Genomic DNA, 21,369 nt, shown 5'->3' with positions numbered 1-21,369 from the left:
GGGGGAGAATTTCCCCCTCTTGTTTTCCCGCTCTAAAACAAGGTGCCCTTTAAGGTGCGTTCAGTCGGCTACCTTGGAAGCCTGGAGAGCGAGAGGGGTCGGTGTGCACTGACCCCTCTCGCTCTCCAGGCTTCAGGTTCCTTTCGACCTGCTCTTTGGGGTTGGCGGGGGGAAGCCCACCACCAGGCCCAAAGAGCAGGTCAGGGAGCAGCGGAAAGGCGCAGCGGAGGGGCTCCTGCCATAGCCGTGCGTCACCTCTCCAGCCGGAAGAGGTTCGCGGGGTGCTTCTTTAGCCCCGCGTGCGCTCTCCCAGCTGGGGAGGTGACGCACAGCTATGGCAGGAGCCTCTAAAGCCATGCGTCACCTCTCCAGCCGAGAGAGGGTCGCGGGGTGCTTCTTTAGCTCCCCGCGCGCTCTCCCGGCTAGAGAGGTGACGCGCGGCTATGGCAGGAGCCTCTAAAGCCACGCGTCACCTCTCCAGCCAGGAGAGGTTCGTGGGGGGCTGCTTTAGCCCCGCGAGTGCTCTCCCAGCTGGAGAGGTGACGCGCAGCTATAGAGACTCCTGCCATAGCCGCGTGTCACCTCTCCAGCCGGGAGAGGGTCGCGGGGCTATGGCGTCTTCGCTCCATAGGACGCACACACATTTCCCCTTCATTTTTGAAGGGGAAAAAGTGCGTCCTATAGAGCGAAAAATACGGTACTTAAACAAAGCATTTTAATTTGTCCTACATATGTGAATGTCTGCCATCCACTGTATAGGCAAAGACAAAGTTCTGCACTTCATGATGCTGTTGTGGGAGTAAAGTCAATTCTCAGCCACTCAGGCATGGGACCAATTCCTATCGATGGGATCCTGCCACGTGTGAGTTTGTCCACAACGCTCTCAGATAGTGCACAGAAACACAAGGACTGTCGACAATATACAAGCCTCCATCTAAGCTCCACTTGCAGTAATGATAGGTCTTTTGCATGTGCTATAAAATTATTAATTCAGTTAGGAATGCCTTGTTTCACTTGTGTGGGAGGGTCTGTCTAACTGATTTCGATAGGGCTGCAATTAATTTTGCCTCATTTCTGTAGCTTGCACTGCCAAAGATTATTTTTTGCATCTGAATACTCGTGTTTGCCGCTAAGGATTCTGCAAATGTTTGCTTTCAAGCGTTCTCTAGGGAAAAATTTACTGTGGCATACAGTGACACAATAATAGTTTTGGGCAAGGGATCTGCATGGGTGAGTCTATTCTGTATTCGTAACAGCTCACAGATGCTCCTTTACTAAATGCAGGAAATGGGCTAAATTATTCACAGTGCCCTGACAAGGAGCTCTTAAAATAATGCTATTAACATCTAGCTTTGGAAGATGTATACTGAAAGTACAAAGACTGTCACATTTCAGTGGATTGTGATCACACAACCGTGACTCAGGCTACCATATAGGACAAAGTCATATCAAGGCTAGCCTTCTGTAAGAAGTTGCCTCAAGCTGATTCATATTGCATGATTTCTGGAAACAGAGTGACTCCCGTCACGGGACACATGAAGAGATGTGTTGTGTGAATGACCTCTACATCCCATACACTTCCTGACAATATTACGGCAAGCAGTTCCCGAAATACCTTTGTAGTAGGTCTCATCATGACTTAGCACAAGCTATTCAACATCAAGTGAAGGCAATCACTTGCAAAAAAGGAAAGGAAGAAAGGGACTATAACTCCCATCATCCCTAGATAGCAGGATCTGTGGTCAGGGATGATGGGAATTGTAGTCCAAAAACAGCTGGAGACCAACGTATGGGAAACCCTGCTAATATAAAGAAATATATTTGTAGCATTACACCTCGCCTCCTTAAACCACACAATCCCAGTACAACTTCTCACTGCGCATAGTCACGTGTTCAAAATGGAGTTATTATCTCGTTGCCAATTTTGGATTACTGGACCTGCATGGCTATCTATACTTTTCACACAAAGTAGGTTACCTGTCTTTTCCCCCTGAATGAAAATATGCTCCCAACTAACACCGACAAGGCATTTTATAGAAAATAAATATAGAATGGAAGAGTAAGAAGGTGAGCCCATTCCTAATGTGTTTCTGTGTGAGCTGCTGTTCCAAGTTCACCTCCTGATTGGAAAGAGGTAAGCTGAGAGCAGTGCGTTGGCATGGGCTGGTGTGCCTCTGTGGATGGGGAACCCAAAGGGCTGGTTTAGAAGAGACAGACTAAAGAATTGGTTTCTCTTCCTCTCTGCAGTCAGCATGGAAACCTAGGAGACTTGCAGATCCCACTCACTCATCTGCATGGAAATCTGATTCACTGGCTATGGCCATGAGGCAGGTTGTTAAGCAGAATTCTTTTAATTCTTTATAGGAAACAGGCTCAGGAGGATTGAGTTGATGAGACCAGTAACGGGTACAACGGTCAAGAAGGTGGTTTCTGCATATGCTGTAGGGGCAGATAGGTAAAGGTACCCCTGCCCGTACGGGCCAGTCTTGACAGACCCTAGGGTTGTGCACTCATCTCACTCTAGAGGCCGGGAGCCGGCGCCGTCCGAAGACACTTCCAGGTCACGTGGCCAGCGTGACGAAGCTGTTCTGGCGAACCAGCACCAGAGCAGCAAACGGAAACGCCGTTTACCTTCCCGCTATAAAGCGGTACCTATTTATCTACTTGCACTTAAGGGTGCTTTCGAACTGCTAGGTGGGCAGGAGCTGGGAGCTCACCCCGCTGCGGGAATTCGAACCGCCAACCATGCAATCGGCAAGTCCTAGGCGCTGAGGTTTTACCCACAGCGCCACCCGCGTCCCTGGTAGGGGCAGATAGGGCTCATCAACTGGGAGCGTTGCCCATCTAGGACATGGGTAGGCAAACTAAGGCCCGGGGGATGGATCCGGCCCAATCGCCTTCTTAATCCGGCCAGCGGACAATCCGGGAATCAGTGTGTTTTACGTGAGTAGAATGTGTGCTTTTATTTAAAATGCATCTCTGGGTTATTTGTGGGACATAGGAATTCGTTCACCCCCCCCTTCAAAATATAGTCTAGTCACCCACTAGGTCTGAGGGACAGTGGACCAGCCCCCTGCTGAAAAAGTTTGCTAACCCCTGATCTAGGAGAAGGGACTCTCTAATCCTAAACATCAGCTGCCCTGTTTTGAACATGTAGGTGTGAACCATGTTTATAGCATTGCTAATCCACCTTGTTCAGGATTTCATTCAAATCAATAAGATCAAGCAAGAAAACATATGGCAAGCTAAGTGCCTTAGCAACGCTGGAATGCTTGTGATATCATCAGTTGCTTCTGGCCACTAGGCTGCTTATTTTGAATACATGTAAGCTTTAATTGTCACAGACTGAAAACTCTGCATTTTAATTTCCTCCTGACCTCACTTTTTACACAGACACATACACATACACACACACACACACACCCCTCCATATTCCTGCTGAGGATAATATTTAGCACACTTGATGTAGCGATTCTAGATCTCAAAAAACTATAAATAATAATAATATTTTTATTATTATTTATACCACACCCATCTGGCTGTATTTCCCCAGCTATACTGGGCAGCTCAAAACACATAATTGTAAAACATTAGACATTAAAAAATTTCCCAAAACAGGGTTGCCTTTAGATGTCGTAATAAATATTATGCAGTAATAAATGTGGCGAAACAAGACACTGTTGTTTTTTCTGCAACAGACTGGCATGGCTGGTCCTTTGGAAACAGCTAAACAAGGAGGCCAGAATAAGTGATAACATCTTTTGAAAACAGCAGCAGCAGCAGCAGCAAAATCAGTGCTCTGAAACTGTTACGTAGTTTGGCCCTCGACACACAACTCCTCTCTGCTGAGATCATGCTACCTGAAAGTGCTTGTTTTCCGATAAATGCAGCTTCCTAATAAGCAGGCATTCATCGTTTGGATTTGAGCGTATTCTACGGCATTAGGTAATACTGAAAGACGGGCTCTTTGACCTTTGCAACAACAGACCTCAGCGTGAAAAACAAGAGAGAAAGCACAGCGGGTTCAGCTAATGGAGAGAGCTATTGTGCACGAATAACAGGCTTCACATAGGACAAAAGAATGTAATGATGCACATCGTTTCCAATCCACCCAAAGCTTTGCATGTGCAAACTCGGCTGAAATGAGAGCTGCACAAGAGCGCACACCTGTTAGACCGTGCCCATATTGTACCATAATGTTACGCAACTGTGCCCAGAAAGAAATCTCCTAGCGCTCTTCTAAGCTGAACAAAAATACAACACAACATGTGAATTCCTTGATTTCTTTAATTGAGTGAAAAGCAGGCATTGCATCGTTCCTGTGAATCAGCTTAAAAGAACAACCATGTCCCCGGAACCTCTTCTTTCTGGAAAAGAAATGATAAATCGGTTAAAATAGTTTAAATGAAACTCGTTCTATTTTGTTTGCCAGCAAGTAAACGTATCAGCTTTCCTCACTTGGGCCAGGTGATTTTTAAAAATGGAAATCCACAAACTGTTACAAAAACAATGGCTGCCACTGAATGTATCATCAGATGAAATGCACCATGAACTGGTGAATCGAGGACTCTGGCGCCATGTTTGGCAACCACTCCTTTATAAGCCACTCATAGGCAAGAGTCATGGCTTCTGCAGGCTGGGCTTTCTGAGAAGATGGCAGGGGCCAAAGCAGGTGATTGGCTCCTGAGAGTCGTCTGGGTGAACACTGCTGCCTTCCATTGCCTGATATCCCTTCTAGGTAAAGGTAAAGGTACCTCTGACCATTAGGTCCAGTCGCGGACGACTCTGGGGTTGCATGCTCATCTCGCTCTATAGGCTGAGGGAGCGGGCATCTGTCCGCAGACAGCTTCCAGGTCATGTGGCCAGAATGACTAAGCCGCTTCTGGCGAACCAGAGAAGTGCGCAAAAAGGCTGTTTACCTTCCCGCTGGAGCGGTACCTATTTATCTACTTGCACTTGACGTGCTTTCGAACTGCTAGGTGGGCAGGAGCTGGGACCAAACAACGGGAGCTCACCCCGTTGTGGGGATTCAAACTGCCGACCTTCCAATCGGCAAGCCCAAGAGGCTTTGTGGTTTAGACCACAGCGCCACCCGTGTCCCGATATCCCTGCTAGCTTTGCCTAATCAAGAAGTGAAGAAAATCTGCTCCTCCAGTTGTTGTTAGACTACAACTCCTGTCCCTCACCATTGACCATTGGTGGGAGTTGGAGTCCAAAAGCCGCTGTGGGGCCACGGCTTTCTCATCCTTGGCCTAGCCCCTCAATACTCTTGTGGAATCTGCCCAGAGGCTCGTATCCTGTGTTTCCATGCCAGTCATGGAGGGAACCCTCTCCCCCAGCAGCCAGCACAGAAACGTATTCTACTTAGAAAGCTAACTGAAAAATTGTCTTCTACTGAGACGGTTGGTGGAGAAGGGAGAGCTAAGGGGTGGGCTTCCTTTCCTCTGTCGCCAGCAAGGAAAACAATAGCTGCTTCATAGGCATGGATTTCCTTGTTGTCTATGAACATCAGGCGAACTGTTAAAACTCAAGGCTGCCACAGATCCAGTTCAATCTTCCAACATTCTGGATGCATCTCATAGCTACTGATTTGGACCTGAACGGTGATCACCTCTGGTTTAAACCTCTGAGCTGCTATCCTATGGTACTGATGCATCTCTGCTGACCAGCTTCTCCCAGACATTTGTCTGGGCTCAATCACCACTGAGGTCTGATCCCAATGCTGCCTAGGACTGAATATCAATGGTTTCCAAGATAGGTCAACGCTGATTGGTTGCTCGCGTCACAAGTGCTTACATTATACACCTTTTGGTACAAGGCAGCAATTCCTATTGGCTGCAGCAGCTTCCTGCACTCAATTGGAAGCCCCGTCGGACGTTCGGCTTCCGAAAAACGTTTGCAAACCGGAACACTTACTTCTGGGTTTGCAGCGTTTGGGAGACAATTTGTTTGACAACTAGGCTATTCAGGAACCAAGGTACCACTGTGTTATTATTATTATTATTATTAATTAGATTTGTATACCACTCTTCGTCCAGCGATATCAGGGTGGCTTACAACATAAAATTTACACACACACACACAAAATACATCATAAAAAGAGTTTGGAATGAAATCTCAACTAAGAAGTGGTGGTGATATTCATTCTAAGTATTCCCCCCATTTAATAGAAATATAATTATAGTACTATGAGGGGATGATTAGCTGCTTGTGCTTAAAATTGTGCTCCCTCAGAGTTTGTGCGGCTCCACAAACCTCTGTGTGTGACAGAGCTCCTCAGACATGTCTGCTCTAGTCACTAGTAGAGTCTGACAGTGGCTGCCTGCGGAAGCGCTTCCAGCAAAGAAGCTCCTTAACGGAAACGCGTTATCAGGGGATGATTAGCTGCTTGTGCTTAAAATGGTGCCCCTTCAGAGTTTGTGCGGCCCCACAAACCTCTGTGTGTAACAGAGCTCCTCAGACATGTCTGCTCTAGTCACTATTAGAGTCCGACAGTGGCTGTTTGCGGAAACGCCTCCAACAAAGAAGTTCCTTAACGGAAACACGTCTCCTGGACTCACGACGTGACAGCTTCCGACGAAGCATGGGTCTCCCTGCAGTTGCTTCTGACACCTCCCCACTATTTTCGCTGGACGTGTCTCTCACCCCTTTCTCTCCCCTGCTTCCTGCCTGCGTTGCTGCGTCTCTCTCAGTATTACTGAGATCCTCCTCCAGAGACCCCGCGCTCCCCCTGCTGGTCCCTGCTTTGGCTGTTGAGTCTCTCCCCGTCTCTGGGAGCCCTATCACCTCCTTTCCCTCTGATGTCAGTTCCCTGACATCCACCTCCCCTCCAGGGCCCCCTTCCCCCCCGCCCCCTCCCTCTCCTCTGGGCGGTGAGGAGCTGAAACCCCGAAACGAATCCTCTTCATCTTCAGACGTCTCGAACATTTCCCTCCATCGGTCTTCGTTCCGACTCGCTGAATCCTCCTCCACCTCGGAATCAGAGAACCCCTCCAACTCCTCTTCTTCGTCGGTGGTGGCGAAGTATTCCCTCCGGAACCTCGCCACTGGCTGGGGTTTACGAGGGAATCTCTGATGAAAAGTTTCAATTAGAACCTCGTCATCTACATCCTCTGCCCTGACCCAGGTGTTTTCCGACTCCGGTTCCCCTTCCCACATTACCAAATACTCTACTTGCTCTCCCTTCCACCTGGAATCTAGAATCTCCGCTACATGGTAGCTGTGTTCTTTTTCCTCCATCGCTGGTCCCCTATTGACCCTCCCCTCTCTGTCCCCTATATACGGTGACAGCAACGATCTGTGGAACACTGGGTGCAACTTCATGTGGTTCGGTAACCGGAGTCTGAAAGCCACTGGGTTGACCTGTTGCGTGACTTCAAATGGGCCCAGTCTTTTGGGTCTTAACTTCTTACAACCTCCTTTAAATGGTAACCCTTGGGTGGACAGCCACACCTGGTCTCCCACCCTAATGCTTTCCCCTTCCCTTCTGGTTTTGTCTGCCTGCCTCTTATATTCCTCCTTCGCCCGGTTTAAATTAAGTTGGAGTTGGCGATGGATCGCTTCCATTTCTTCAACGAACTGTTCTGCTGCTGGAACGCTCCAGTTCTCCCCCTCCCCCCCTGGGAAGGCTCGGGGATGACACCCGTGATTGGCCAAAAAAGGGCTCATCCCCGTGGACACGTTCTCTGCATTGTTGTAAGCAAATTCTGCCAACGCCAGCTTCTCCACCCAATCATTCTCTCTGTCATTAACATAACACCTCAAATATTGCTGGAGGACACCATTAGCTCTTTCCGCCTGCCCGTTGGTTTCTGGATGACGGGCAGTAGAGAAATTAACCTCTACATGCAGTAAGCTCATGAGCTTCCTCCAGAACCTGGAAGTAAATTGTTTCCCTCGGTCCGAAACCACCCTCAAGGGGGCCCCATGCAACCTAAACACATTTTCCACAAACAATTTGGCGGTTTCTTCTGCTGTGACCGCATGTGAGCAGGCTATAAAGTGGGCCATCTTGGTTAACAGATCTACCACCACCATAATGGCTGTTTTCCCTTTGGACCTGGGCAGATCAGTCATGAAATCTATTGCCACTGCCTCCCACGGTCTTTCCGGCGTGGGTAGTGGTTCTAATAAACCTGCCGGCGCCCGCCTCTCCCCCTTGGCTCGTTGGCATCGGTCACACCCTCTCACATACTCCCGTACATCTTCCCTAACCTTGGGCCACCAGAATTCCCTGGTAACCAGCCACATGGTTTTGTGTTGCCCAAAATGCCCTGCTGTGGGGTTATCGTGCAGTTGCTTGAGTACCTTTTCCCTCAATTCCCCTTCAGGTATGTATAACGCTCCCTTGTAGTACAACGCCCCATTTCTCTCCTCAAAACCCCCCGGGTTTGTCTCCCTCCCTCCTAAGACTCCTGAGTTTGTCCTGGGCGTATTCATCCTGCCCCGTTCCCTCTACCAGTTCCCTTTGCCCCACCAATGCCGCCCCACACACCCAGCGGTCCTCGGGAATGACATGGGTCTCTTCGGGTGCACCCTCTCCCTCCAAATATTCAGGTTTGCGTGAGAGAGCGTCCGCCCTAACGTTCTCCGGGCCTGGTACGTAACAAATCTCAAAGTTAAATTTGGAGAACTCCTGGGCCCATCTCAACTGCCGTTGGTTGAGCACTCGCGCAGTTCTCCAATACTCTAGATTCTTATGGTCCGTGCACACTTGCACCTTCTGTTGTGCACCAATTAGTAGGTGCCTCCATCTCCGGAAGGCCTCATAAATTGCAAGAAGTTCCCGGTCGTACACCGTGTAGTTCCTCTCAGACTTGTTCAGCTTTCGCGAAAAGAAGGCACACGGTCGCCACTCTGACCCCTCCTTCCCCGGCTGCAGAAGAAGCACCGCCCCTATGGCTCTGTCCGACGCGTCTGTTTCGACCCTCAGCTTTTTTTGTAAATCCACATGTAGAAGTTGTTCGTCAGAGGCGAAGGCCCTTTTCAGTTCCTCAAACGCTCGCTCCGCCTCCCCCGTCCAAACAAACTTCTTTTTGCTGCTGAGACAGTCCGTGATGGGCGCCGTCAGGTGGGCGAAGTTTCGGATGAACTTACGATAAAAGTTTCCAAACCCTAGGAACCTCTGCACATCCTTCTTGGTCTTGGGTGTTTTCCATTCCAGCACCGCTTGAACCTTGCCGGGGTCCATGGCCAACCCCTTGTCTGACAAGCGGTACCCCAGGAATTCCACCTCCTTGGTATGAAACTGACACTTCTCCAGTTTCACCCACAGTCTGTTGGCTTGCAGCCTGCTCAACACTTCTCTGACGTCTCTCACATGTTGCTCCTCATTCTCCGAATACACCAACACGTCATCTAAGAAGGCCACGCAATTCTTGTAGAGCAAAGGCCCCAGTACGTGGTTCATGAAAGCTTGAAAACACGCGGAGCCTGTTTGTAATCCAAAAGGCATAACTAAGTATTCAAATGCCCCCAAAGGGGTGAACATGGTGGTCTTCCATTCATCCCCTTTCCTTATACGTATCAGGTTGTACGCCCCCCTTAGGTCCAGCTTTGTAAAAATCTTTCCCTTCCGCACCCTGGTCAAAATATCATCAATCCTGGGCATAGGAAAAGCCGCCGGCTCGGTCACTGCATTTAAGGCCCGAAAGTCACATACCAGCCTCGGCTTGTCCGTGTGTTTTTTGTCCACAAAAAACACTGGGCTACCCCCCGCTGCCTTGGACTCTCTGATGAAGCCTCTCTTCAGGTTCTTGTCAATGAACGCTCGCAACTCCTGCATTTCCCTGTCTGACATGGCATACAACTTGCCTACAGGAAGCTGTGCTCCGGGGAGTAAATTGATCTGGCAATCAAAGGGTCTATGCGGAGGTAGTTGGTCAGCTTCCTTCTCGCTGAACACGTCGCTGAGATCAGCATACTGTGGTGGCACCTTCCCCTTCTCCATTACTTCAGTCCCTGCCAGGGTGGCTTGGGCCCCTGCTGACCCCTTTTCCCCCCTGCAGTGTTCTAAGCAATGTGCGGAACCGAAGGAAACCACTCTTTGATGCCAGCCCACCAGCGGATCATGTAGGGCTAGCCAGCTCATTCCCAAAATAATGGGAGCACCTCCCAAGGTGGCCACATTAAACGCTATCAGTTCTGTGTGCCTTGCCACCCTCATTATCATTGGGATGGTCTGCAAGCTGACTCCTCCTCCCAACAGTTCCCTGCCATCGATCGTGGTCACCTGCAGGGGGTTGCTTAAAGGGATAGTCTGTATCTGGTGTTCAGCAGCAAACTCCTTGCTCATAAAATTGCAGGAGCTGCCTGAGTCCAACAGTGCCTTTATTTTTAGGGGGTGTCCATTTTGCAGCTCTAGCGACACTTCAATCACTAGAGCAGGTCGAGGAGCTTCTGGCACTGGCACTTGGGGAAGGGGCACTTTCACTGCTCTTTGACCTGGCTGCAGTGCCCTGATGGCAACCAGGCGTTGGCTTTTACCTGCTCCGTTTCTCCCTGCTCTTCCCCCTCAACAGCTCCCACCATTCCTTGCCATTCCTTCCTCTGGGGGCAGACTCTGGCAAAGTGGCCTGGCTGTTGGCAGAGATAGCATTTCCGGGCTCCCTTTCCCTCCTTCTTCGCCCCCTCACTGGGCTTTGAAACTGCGCGCGCGCGGGCTGTTCCGATTTCCATCGGCTCTGCCGGCGGGAAAGCTGGCTCAGGAATGTCTGGAATGCGTAACTCCTTCCAACGTTCCCCTCTCCCTTCCCGCCTCTCCAAGGCTCTTGCCTCCTGGCGCGCTCCAATGGTCAGCGCAGATTTGGTCAGCTGATCCATAGACACCGCCCTGGGGCTCCTGGCCAGCTCGTCTTTCACAGCTGAAGAAAGACCTTCTTCAAATAGCATCTGAATGGGTGCTGCCGATAAATCCCACCCCAATCTGTGAATCAGCATGGTAAATTCAGTCCAGTACTCACGGACAGATCTGCTTCCCTGCTTGCAAGCCATTAACTGTCTGCGCACCGCCCCTTCCTCAATGTCGCTGGAAAACATGATATCCATTGCACGAAAGAATTTCATAGTGTCCTTTAGGATATCGTTGTGCGTTGCCATCAGGGGTCGAACCCAGTCTCGCGCGCCCTTCTCAAGATGCCCAATTACAAAAGCAACTCGAGATTCCTCATCAGGGAACTCATCAAACTGGACATTCAGGGCATATTGCATTTCAGTCCTAAAGGCATGGTAATCCTTGGGGTCCCCCTGAAACTTCTGCACCAATCCTGGTACCTTTCTGGGGAACTGAGTGGTTCTCCCCTTCTTGTCTGCATCTTGAGCCCTCCTCTCCTCGAGCCTCGCCGTCTGCAGCGCCAGTTGGACCTCCAATGCTCGGTATCTTTCTTCCAAGCTTGGATCAGCTCCTCCCCCTGCTACTCCGGCTCCGGCTGGGTCGCTCATGATGCTTTCTCCTGCACAGGCAGCGTACAGAGACTGTCGGACTGCTATCAGGGGATGATTAGCTGCTTGTGCTTAAAATGGTGCCCCTTCAGAGTTTGTGCGGCCCCACAAACCTCTGTGTGTAACAGAGCTCCTCAGACATGTCTGCTCTAGTCACTATTAGAGTCCGACAGTGGCTGTTTGCGGAAACGCCTCCAACAAAGAAGTTCCTTAACGGAAACACGTCTCCTGGACTCACGACGTGACAGCTTCCGACGAAGCATGGGTCTCCCTGCAGTTGCTTCTGACACCTCCCCACTATTTTCGCTGGACGTGTCTCTCACCCCTTTCTCTCCCCTGCTTCCTGCCTGCGTTGCTGCGTCTCTCTCAGTATTACTGAGATCCTCCTCCAGAGACCCCGCGCTCCCCCTGCTGGTCCCTGCTTTGGCTGTTGAGTCTCTCCCCGTCTCTGGGAGCCCTATCACCTCCTTTCCCTCTGATGTCAGTTCCCTGACACGCGTCTCCTGGACTCACGACGTGGCAGCTTCCGGCGAAGCATGGGTCTCCCTACGTTTGCTTCTGACACCTCCCCGCTGTTTTCGCTGGACGTGTCTCTCACCCCTTCCTCTCCCCTGCTAGTTCCTGCCTTGGCTGCTGCGTCTCTCTCAGCATTACTGAGATCCTCCTCCAGAGACCCCTCGCTCCCCCTGCTGGTCCCTGCTTTAGCTGCTGACTCTCTCCCAGCCTCTGGGAGCCCTACCACCTCCCTTTCCTCTGATGTCAGTTCCCTGACATCCACCTCCCCTCCAGGGCCCCCTTCCCCCCCGCCCCTACTCTCTCCTCTGGGCGGTGAGGAGCTAAAACCCCGAAAAGAATCCTCTTCATCTTCAGACGTCTCGAACATTTCCCTCCATCGGTCTTCGTTCCGGCTCGCTGAATCCTCCTCCGCCTCGGAATCAGAGAACCCCTCCAACTCTTCTTCTTCGTCGGTGGTGGCAAAGTATTCCCTCCGGAACCTCGCCACCGGCTGAGGTTTACGAGGGAATCTCTGATGAAAAGTTTCTATCAAAACCTCGTCATCTACATCCTCTGCCATGACCCAGGTGTTTTCCGACTCCGGCTCCCCTTCCCACATTACCAAATACTCTACTTGATCTCCCTTCCACCTGGAATCGAGAATCTCCGCTACATGGTAGCTGTGTTCCTTTTCCTCCATAGCTGGTCCCCTATTGACCCTCCCTTCTCTGTCCCCTTTATACGGTGACAGCAACGACCTGTGGAACACTGGGTGCAGCTTCATGTGGTTCGGTAACCGGAGTCTGAAAGCCACTGGGTTGACCTGCTGCGTGACTTCAAATGGGCCCAGCCTTTTGGGTCTTAACTTCTTACAACCCCCTTTGAATGGTAACCCTTGGGTGGACAGCCACACCTGGTCCCCCACCCTAATGCTTTCCCCTTCCCTTCTGTTTTTGTCTGCCTGCCTCTTATATTCCTCCTTAGCCCTGTTTAAGTTAAGTTGGAGCTGGCGATGGATCGCTTCCATTTCTTCAACGAACTGTTCTGCAGCTGGAACGCTCCAGTTCTCCCCTTCCCCCCCTGGGAAGGCTCGGGGATGACACCCGTGATTAGCCAAAAAGGGGCTCATCCCCGTGGACACGTTCTCTGCATTGTTGTAGGCAAATTCTGCCAACGCCAGCTTCTCCACCCAATCATTCTCTCTGTCATTCACATAACACCTCAAATATTGCTGGAGGACACCATTAGCTCTTTCCGCCTGCCCGTTGGTTTCTGGATGACGGGCAGTTGAGAAATTCACCTCTACATGCAATAAGCTCATGAGCTTCCTCCAGAACCTGGAAGTAAATTGTTTCCCTCGGTCAGAAACCACCCTCAAGGGGGCGCCATGCAGCCTAAACACATTTTCCACAAACAATTTAGCGGTTTCTTCCGCTGTGACCGCATGTGAGCAGGCTATAAAGTGGGCCATCTTGGTTAACAGGTCTACCACAACCATGATGGCTGTTTTCCCTCTGGACCTTGGCAGATCAGTCATGAAATCTATTGCCACTGCTTCCCATGGTCTTTCAGGCGTGGGTAGTGGTTCTAATAAACCTGCCGGTGCCCGCCTCTCCCCCTTGGCTCGTTGGCATTGGTCACACCCTCTCACATACTCCCGCACATCTTCCCTGACCTTGGGCCACCAGAATTCCCTGGTAACCAGCCACATGGTTTTGTGTTGCCCAAAATGCCCTGCTGTGGGGCTATCGTGCAGTTGCTTGAGTACCTTTTCCCTCAATTCCCCTTCAGGTATATATAACGCTCCCTTGTAGTACAACGCCCCGTTTCTCTCCTCAAAACCCCCGGGTTTGTCTCCCTCCCTCCTGAGACCCCTGAGTTTGTCCTGGGCGTATTCATCCTGCACCGTACCCTCTACCAGTTCCCTTTGCCCCACCAATGCCGCCCCACACACCCAGCGGTCCTCTGGAATGACATGGGTCTCTTCGGGTGCTCCCTCCCCTTCCAAATATTCAGGTTTGCGTGAGAGAGCGTCCGCCCTAACGTTCTCTGGGCCTGGCACGTAACAAATCTCAAAGTTAAATTTGGAGAACTCCTGGGCCCATCTCAACTGCCGTTGGTTGAGCACTCGCGCAGTTCTCCAATACTCTAGATTCTTATGGTCCGTGCACACTTGCACCTTATGTTGTGCACCAATTAGCAGGTGCCTCCATCTCCGGAAAGCCTCATGAATCGCAAGAAGTTCCCGGTCGTACACCGTGTAGTTCCTCTCGGATTTGTTCAGCTTTCGCGAAAAGAAGGCTCACGGTCGCCACTCTGACTCCTCCTTCCCCGGCTGCAGAAGAAGCACCGCCCCTATGGCTCTGTCAGATGCGTCTGTTTCGACCCTCAGCTTTTTTTGTAAATCCACATGCAGAAGTTGTTCTTCAGAGGCGAAGGCCCTTTTCAGTTCCTCAAACGCTCGCTCCGCCTCCGCCGTCCAAACTTCTTTTTGCTGCTGAGACAGTCCGTGATGGGCGCCGTCAGGTGGGCGAAGTTTCGGATGAACTTACGATAAAAGTTTCCAAACCCTAGGAACCTCTGCACATCCTTCTTGGTCTTGGGTGTTTTCCATTCCAGCACCGCTTGAACCTTGCCGGGGTCCATGGCCAACCCCTTGTCTGACAAGCGGTACCCCAGGAATTCCACCTCCTTGGTATGAAACTGACACTTCTCCAGTTTCACCCACAGTCTGTTGGCTTGCAGCCTGCTCAACACTTCTCTGACGTCTCTCACATGTTGCTCCTCATTCTCCGAATACACCAACACGTCATCTAAGAAGGCCACGCAATTCTTGTAGAGCAAAGGCCCCAGTACGTGGTTCATGAAAGCTTGAAAACACGCGGAGCCTGTTTGTAATCCAAAAGGCATAACTAAGTATTCAAATGCCCCCAAAGGGGTGAACATGGTGGTCTTCCATTCATCCCCTTTCCTTATACGTATCAGGTTGTACGCCCCCCTTAGGTCCAGCTTTGTAAAAATCTTTCCCTTCCGCACCCTGGTCAAAATATCATCAATCCTGGGCATAGGAAAAGCCGCCGGCTCGGTCACTGCATTTAAGGCCCGAAAGTCACATACCAGCCTCGGCTTGTCCGTGTGTTTTTTGTCCACAAAAAACACTGGGCTACCCCCCGCTGCCTTGGACTCTCTGATGAAGCCTCTCTTCAGGTTCTTGTCAATGAACGCTCGCAACTCCTGCATTTCCCTGTCTGACATGGCATACAACTTGCCTACAGGAAGCTGTGCTCCGGGGAGTAAATTGATCTGGCAATCAAAGGGTCTATGCGGAGGTAGTTGGTCAGCTTCCTTCTCGCTGAACACGTCGCTGAGATCAGCATACTGTGGTGGCACCTTCCCCTTCTCCATTACTTCAGTCCCTGCCAGGGTGGCTTGGGCCCCTGCTGACCCCTTTTCCCCCCTGCAGTGTTCTAAGCAATGTGCGGAACCGAAGGAAACCACTCTTTGATGCCAGCCCACCAGCGGATCATGTAGGGCTAGCCAGCTCATTCCCAAAATAATGGGAGCACCTCCCAAGGTGGCCACATTAAACGCTATCAGTTCTGTGTGCCTTGCCACCCTCATTATCATTGGGATGGTCTGCAAGCTGACTCCTCCTCCCAACAGTTCCCTGCCATCGATCGTGGTCACCTGCAGGGGGTTGCTTAAAGGGATAGTCTGTATCTGGTGTTCAGCAGCAAACTCCTTGCTCATAAAATTGCAGGAGCTGCCTGAGTCCAACAGTGCCTTTATTTTTAGGGGGTGTCCATTTTGCAGCTCTAGCGACACTTCAATCACTAGAGCAGGTCGAGGAGCTTCTGGCACTGGCACTTGGGGAAGGGGCACTTTCACTGCTCTTTGACCTGGCTGCAGTGCCCTGATGGCAACCAGGCGTTGGCTTTTACCTGCTCCGTTTCTCCCTGCTCTTCCCCCTCAACAGCTCCCACCATTCCTTGCCATTCCTTCCTCTGGGGGCAGACTCTGGCAAAGTGGCCTGGCTGTTGGCAGAGATAGCATTTCCGGGCTCCCTTTCCCTCCTTCTTCGCCCCCTCACTGGGCTTTGAAACTGCGCGCGCGCGGGCTGTTCCGATTTCCATCGGCTCTGCCGGCGGGAAAGCTGGCTCAGGAATGTCTGGAATGCGTAACTCCTTCCAACGTTCCCCTCTCCCTTCCCGCCTCTCCAAGGCTCTTGCCTCCTGGCGCGCTCCAATGGTCAGCGCAGATTTGGTCAGCTGATCCATAGACACCGCCCTGGGGCTCCTGGCCAGCTCGTCTTTCACAGCTGAAGAAAGACCTTCTTCAAATAGCATCTGAATGGGTGCTGCCGATAAATCCCACCCCAATCTGTGAATCAGCATGGTAAATTCAGTCCAGTACTCACGGACAGATCTGCTTCCCTGCTTGCAAGCCATTAACTGTCTGCGCACCGCCCCTTCCTCAATGTCGCTGGAAAACATGATATCCATTGCACGAAAGAATTTCATAGTGTCCTTTAGGATATCGTTGTGCGTTGCCATCAGGGGTCGAACCCAGTCTCGCGCGCCCTTCTCAAGATGCCCAATTACAAAAGCAACTCGAGATTCCTCATCAGGGAACTCATCAAACTGGACATTCAGGGCATATTGCATTTCAGTCCTAAAGGCATGGTAATCCTTGGGGTCCCCCCGAAACTTCTGCACCAATCCTGGTACCTTTCTGGGGAACTGAGTGGTTCTCCCCTTCTTGTCTGCATCTTGAGCCCTCCTCTCCTCGAGCCTCGCCGTCTGCAGCGCCAGTTGGACCTCCAATGCTCGGTATCTTTCTTCCAAGCTTGGATCAGCTCCTCCCCCTGCTACTCCGGCTCCGGCTGGGTCGCTCATGATGCTTTCTCCTGCACAGGCAGCGTACAGAGACTGTCGGACTGCTATCAGGGGATGATTAGCTGCTTGTGCTTAAAATGGTGCCCCTTCAGAGTTTGTGCGGCCCCACAAACCTCTGTGTGTAACAGAGCTCCTCAGACATGTCTGCTCTAGTCACTATTAGAGTCCGACAGTGGCTGTTTGCGGAAACGCCTCCAACAAAGAAGTTCCTTAACGGAAACACGTCTCCTGGACTCACGACGTGACAGCTTCCGACGAAGCATGGGTCTCCCTGCAGTTGCTTCTGACACCTCCCCACTATTTTCGCTGGACGTGTCTCTCACCCCTTTCTCTCCCCTGCTTCCTGCCTGCGTTGCTGCGTCTCTCTCAGTATTACTGAGATCCTCCTCCAGAGACCCCGCGCTCCCCCTGCTGGTCCCTGCTTTGGCTGTTGAGTCTCTCCCCGTCTCTGGGAGCCCTATCACCTCCTTTCCCTCTGATGTCAGTTCCCTGACACGCGTCTCCTGGACTCACGACGTGGCAGCTTCCGGCGAAGCATGGGTCTCCCTACGTTTGCTTCTGACACCTCCCCGCTGTTTTCGCTGGACGTGTCTCTCACCCCTTCCTCTCCCCTGCTAGTTCCTGCCTTGGCTGCTGCGTCTCTCTCAGCATTACTGAGATCCTCCTCCAGAGACCCCTCGCTCCCCCTGCTGGTCCCTGCTTTAGCTGCTGACTCTCTCCCAGCCTCTGGGAGCCCTACCACCTCCCTTTCCTCTGATGTCAGTTCCCTGACATCCACCTCCCCTCCAGGGCCCCCTTCCCCCCCGCCCCTACTCTCTCCTCTGGGCGGTGAGGAGCTAAAACCCCGAAAAGAATCCTCTTCATCTTCAGACGTCTCGAACATTTCCCTCCATCGGTCTTCGTTCCGGCTCGCTGAATCCTCCTCCGCCTCGGAATCAGAGAACCCCTCCAACTCTTCTTCTTCGTCGGTGGTGGCAAAGTATTCCCTCCGGAACCTCGCCACCGGCTGAGGTTTACGAGGGAATCTCTGATGAAAAGTTTCTATCAAAACCTCGTCATCTACATCCTCTGCCATGACCCAGGTGTTTTCCGACTCCGGCTCCCCTTCCCACATTACCAAATACTCTACTTGATCTCCCTTCCACCTGGAATCGAGAATCTCCGCTACATGGTAGCTGTGTTCCTTTTCCTCCATAGCTGGTCCCCTATTGACCCTCCCTTCTCTGTCCCCTTTATACGGTGACAGCAACGACCTGTGGAACACTGGGTGCAGCTTCATGTGGTTCGGTAACCGGAGTCTGAAAGCCACTGGGTTGACCTGCTGCGTGACTTCAAATGGGCCCAGCCTTTTGGGTCTTAACTTCTTACAACCCCCTTTGAATGGTAACCCTTGGGTGGACAGCCACACCTGGTCCCCCACCCTAATGCTTTCCCCTTCCCTTCTGTTTTTGTCTGCCTGCCTCTTATATTCCTCCTTAGCCCTGTTTAAGTTAAGTTGGAGCTGGCGATGGATCGCTTCCATTTCTTCAACGAACTGTTCTGCAGCTGGAACGCTCCAGTTCTCCCCTTCCCCCCCTGGGAAGGCTCGGGGATGACACCCGTGATTAGCCAAAAAGGGGCTCATCCCCGTGGACACGTTCTCTGCATTGTTGTAGGCAAATTCTGCCAACGCCAGCTTCTCCACCCAATCATTCTCTCTGTCATTCACATAACACCTCAAATATTGCTGGAGGACACCATTAGCTCTTTCCGCCTGCCCGTTGGTTTCTGGATGACGGGCAGTTGAGAAATTCACCTCTACATGCAATAAGCTCATGAGCTTCCTCCAGAACCTGGAAGTAAATTGTTTCCCTCGGTCAGAAACCACCCTCAAGGGGGCGCCATGCAGCCTAAACACATTTTCCACAAACAATTTAGCGGTTTCTTCCGCTGTGACCGCATGTGAGCAGGCTATAAAGTGGGCCATCTTGGTTAACAGGTCTACCACAACCATGATGGCTGTTTTCCCTCTGGACCTTGGCAGATCAGTCATGAAATCTATTGCCACTGCTTCCCATGGTCTTTCAGGCGTGGGTAGTGGTTCTAATAAACCTGCCGGTGCCCGCCTCTCCCCCTTGGCTCGTTGGCATTGGTCACACCCTCTCACATACTCCCGCACATCTTCCCTGACCTTGGGCCACCAGAATTCCCTGGTAACCAGCCACATGGTTTTGTGTTGCCCAAAATGCCCTGCTGTGGGGCTATCGTGCAGTTGCTTGAGTACCTTTTCCCTCAATTCCCCTTCAGGTATATATAACGCTCCCTTGTAGTACAACGCCCCGTTTCTCTCCTCAAAACCCCCGGGTTTGTCTCCCTCCCTCCTGAGACCCCTGAGTTTGTCCTGGGCGTATTCATCCTGCACTGTACCCTCTACCAGTTCCCTTTGCCCCACCAATGCCGCCCCACACACCCAGCGGTCCTCTGGAATGACATGGGTCTCTTCGGGTGCTCCCTCCCCTTCCAAATATTCAGGTTTGCGTGAGAGAGCGTCCGCCCTAACGTTCTCTGGGCCTGGCACGTAACAAATCTCAAAGTTAAATTTGGAGAACTCCTGGGCCCATCTCAACTGCCGTTGGTTGAGCACTCGCGCAGTTCTCCAATACTCTAGATTCTTATGGTCCGTGCACACTTGCACCTTATGTTGTGCACCAATTAGCAGGTGCCTCCATCTCCGGAAAGCCTCATGAATCGCAAGAAGTTCCCGGTCGTACACCGTGTAGTTCCTCTCGGATTTGTTCAGCTTTCGCGAAAAGAAGGCTCACGGTCGCCACTCTGACTCCTCCTTCCCCGGCTGCAGAAGAAGCACCGCCCCTATGGCTCTGTCAGATGCGTCTGTTTCGACCCTCAGCTTTTTTTGTAAATCCACATGCAGAAGTTGTTCTTCAGAGGCGAAGGCCCTTTTCAGTTCCTCAAACGCTCGCTCCGCCTCCGCCGTCCAAACTTCTTTTTACTGCTGAGACAGTCCGTGATGGGCGCCGTCAGGTGGGCGAAGTTTCGGATGAACTTACGATAAAAGTTTCCAAACCCTAGGAACCTTTGCACATCCTTCTTGGTTTTGGGTGTTTTCCATTCCAGCACTGCTTGAACCTTGCCGGGGTCCATGGCCAACCCCTTGTCTGACAAGCGGTACCCCAGGAATTCCACCTCCTTGGTATGAAACTGACACTTCTCCAGTTTCACCCACAGCCTGTTGGCTTGCAGCCTGCTCAACACTTCTCTGACGTCTCTCACATGTTGCTCCTCATTCTCCGAATACACCAACACATCATCTAGGAAGGCCACACAATTCTTGTAGAGCAAAGGCCCCAGTACGTGGTTCATGAACGATTGAAAACACGCGGAGCCTGTTTGTAATCCAAAAGGCATCACGAGGTATTCAAATGCCCCCAAAGGGGTGAACATGGTGGTTTTCCATTCATCCCCTTTCCTTATACGTATCAGGTTGTACGCCCCCCTTAGGTCCAGCTTTGTAAAAATCTTTCCCTTCCGCACCCTGGTCAAAATATCATCAATCCTGGGCATAGGAAAAGCCGCCGGCTCTGTCACTGCATTTAACCGCCTGAAATCACATACAAGTCTCGGCTTGTCCGTGTGCTTTTTATCCACAAAAAACACTGGGCTACCCCCCGCTGCCTTGGACTCTCTGATGAAGCCTCTCTTCAGGTTCTTGTCAATGAACTCTCGCAACTCCTGCATTTCCCTGTCTGACATGGCATACAACTTGCCTACAGGAAGCTGTGCTCCAGGGAGTAAATTGATCTGGCAATCAAAGGGCCTATGCGGGGGTAGTTGGTCAGCTTCCTTCTCGCTGAACACGTCGCTGAGATCTGCATACTGTGGTGGCACCTTCACCTTCTCCATTACTTCCGTCCCTGCCAGGGTGGCTTGTGCCCCTGCTGAACCCTTTTCCCCCCTGCAGTGTTCTAAGCAATGTGCTGAACCGAAGGAAACCACTCTTTGATGCCAGCCCACCAGCGGATCATGTAGGGCTAGCCAGCTCATTCCCAAAATAATGGGAGCGCCTCCCAAGGTGGCCACATTAAACGCTATCAGTTCTGTGTGCCTTGCCACCCTCATTATCATTGGGACGGTCTGCAAGCTGACTCCTCCTCCCAACAGTTCCCTGCCATCGATCGTGGTCACCTGAAGGGGGTTGCTTAAAGGGATCGTCTGTATCTGGTGTTCAGCAGCAAACTCCTTGCTCATAAAATTGCAGGAGCTGCCTGAGTCCAACAGCGCCTTTATTTTTAGGGGGTGTCCATTTTGCAGCTCTAGCGACACTTCAATCACTAGAGCAGGTCGAGGAGCTTCTGGCACGGGCACTTTCACTGCTCTTTGGCCTGGCTGCAGTGCCCTGACTGTGGCAACCAGGCGTTGGCTTTTACCTGCTCCGTTTCTCCCTGCTCTTCCCCCTCAACAGCTCCCACCATCCCTTGCCATTCCTTCCTCTGGGGGCAGACTCTGGCAAAGTGGCCTGGCTGTTGGCAGAGATAGCATTTCC

At 51.6% G+C, this 21,369-nt stretch overlaps 1 protein-coding gene across 8 annotated transcripts in view; it reads right to left on the bottom strand.

The window, feature by feature from the left end:
• PANX2 (pannexin 2) overlaps positions 1-21,369 on the bottom strand; it is a 52,578-nt gene that overhangs the window by 10,592 nt on the left and 20,617 nt on the right. For 3 of the 8 annotated variants that reach the window (XM_082242462.1, XM_082242463.1, XM_082242464.1), the window contains one exon: positions 4,168-4,367. The exons of the other annotated variants lie outside the window; for them this stretch is intronic. In XM_082242462.1, coding sequence (XP_082098588.1) covers positions 4,168-4,195 — 28 coding nt within the window. In that variant the 5' untranslated portion in view covers positions 4,196-4,367. The remainder of the gene's footprint in view (positions 1-4,167; positions 4,368-21,369) is intronic. 8 annotated transcript variants of the gene reach the window in all.

This window comes from Podarcis vaucheri (genome assembly GCF_965113315.1).
Source record: "Podarcis vaucheri genome assembly, contig: SUPER_10_unloc_1, whole genome shotgun sequence".
Classification (NCBI taxonomy): domain Eukaryota; kingdom Metazoa; phylum Chordata; class Lepidosauria; order Squamata; family Lacertidae; genus Podarcis; species Podarcis vaucheri.
This window is presented reverse-complemented; position numbering and strand designations above follow the sequence as displayed.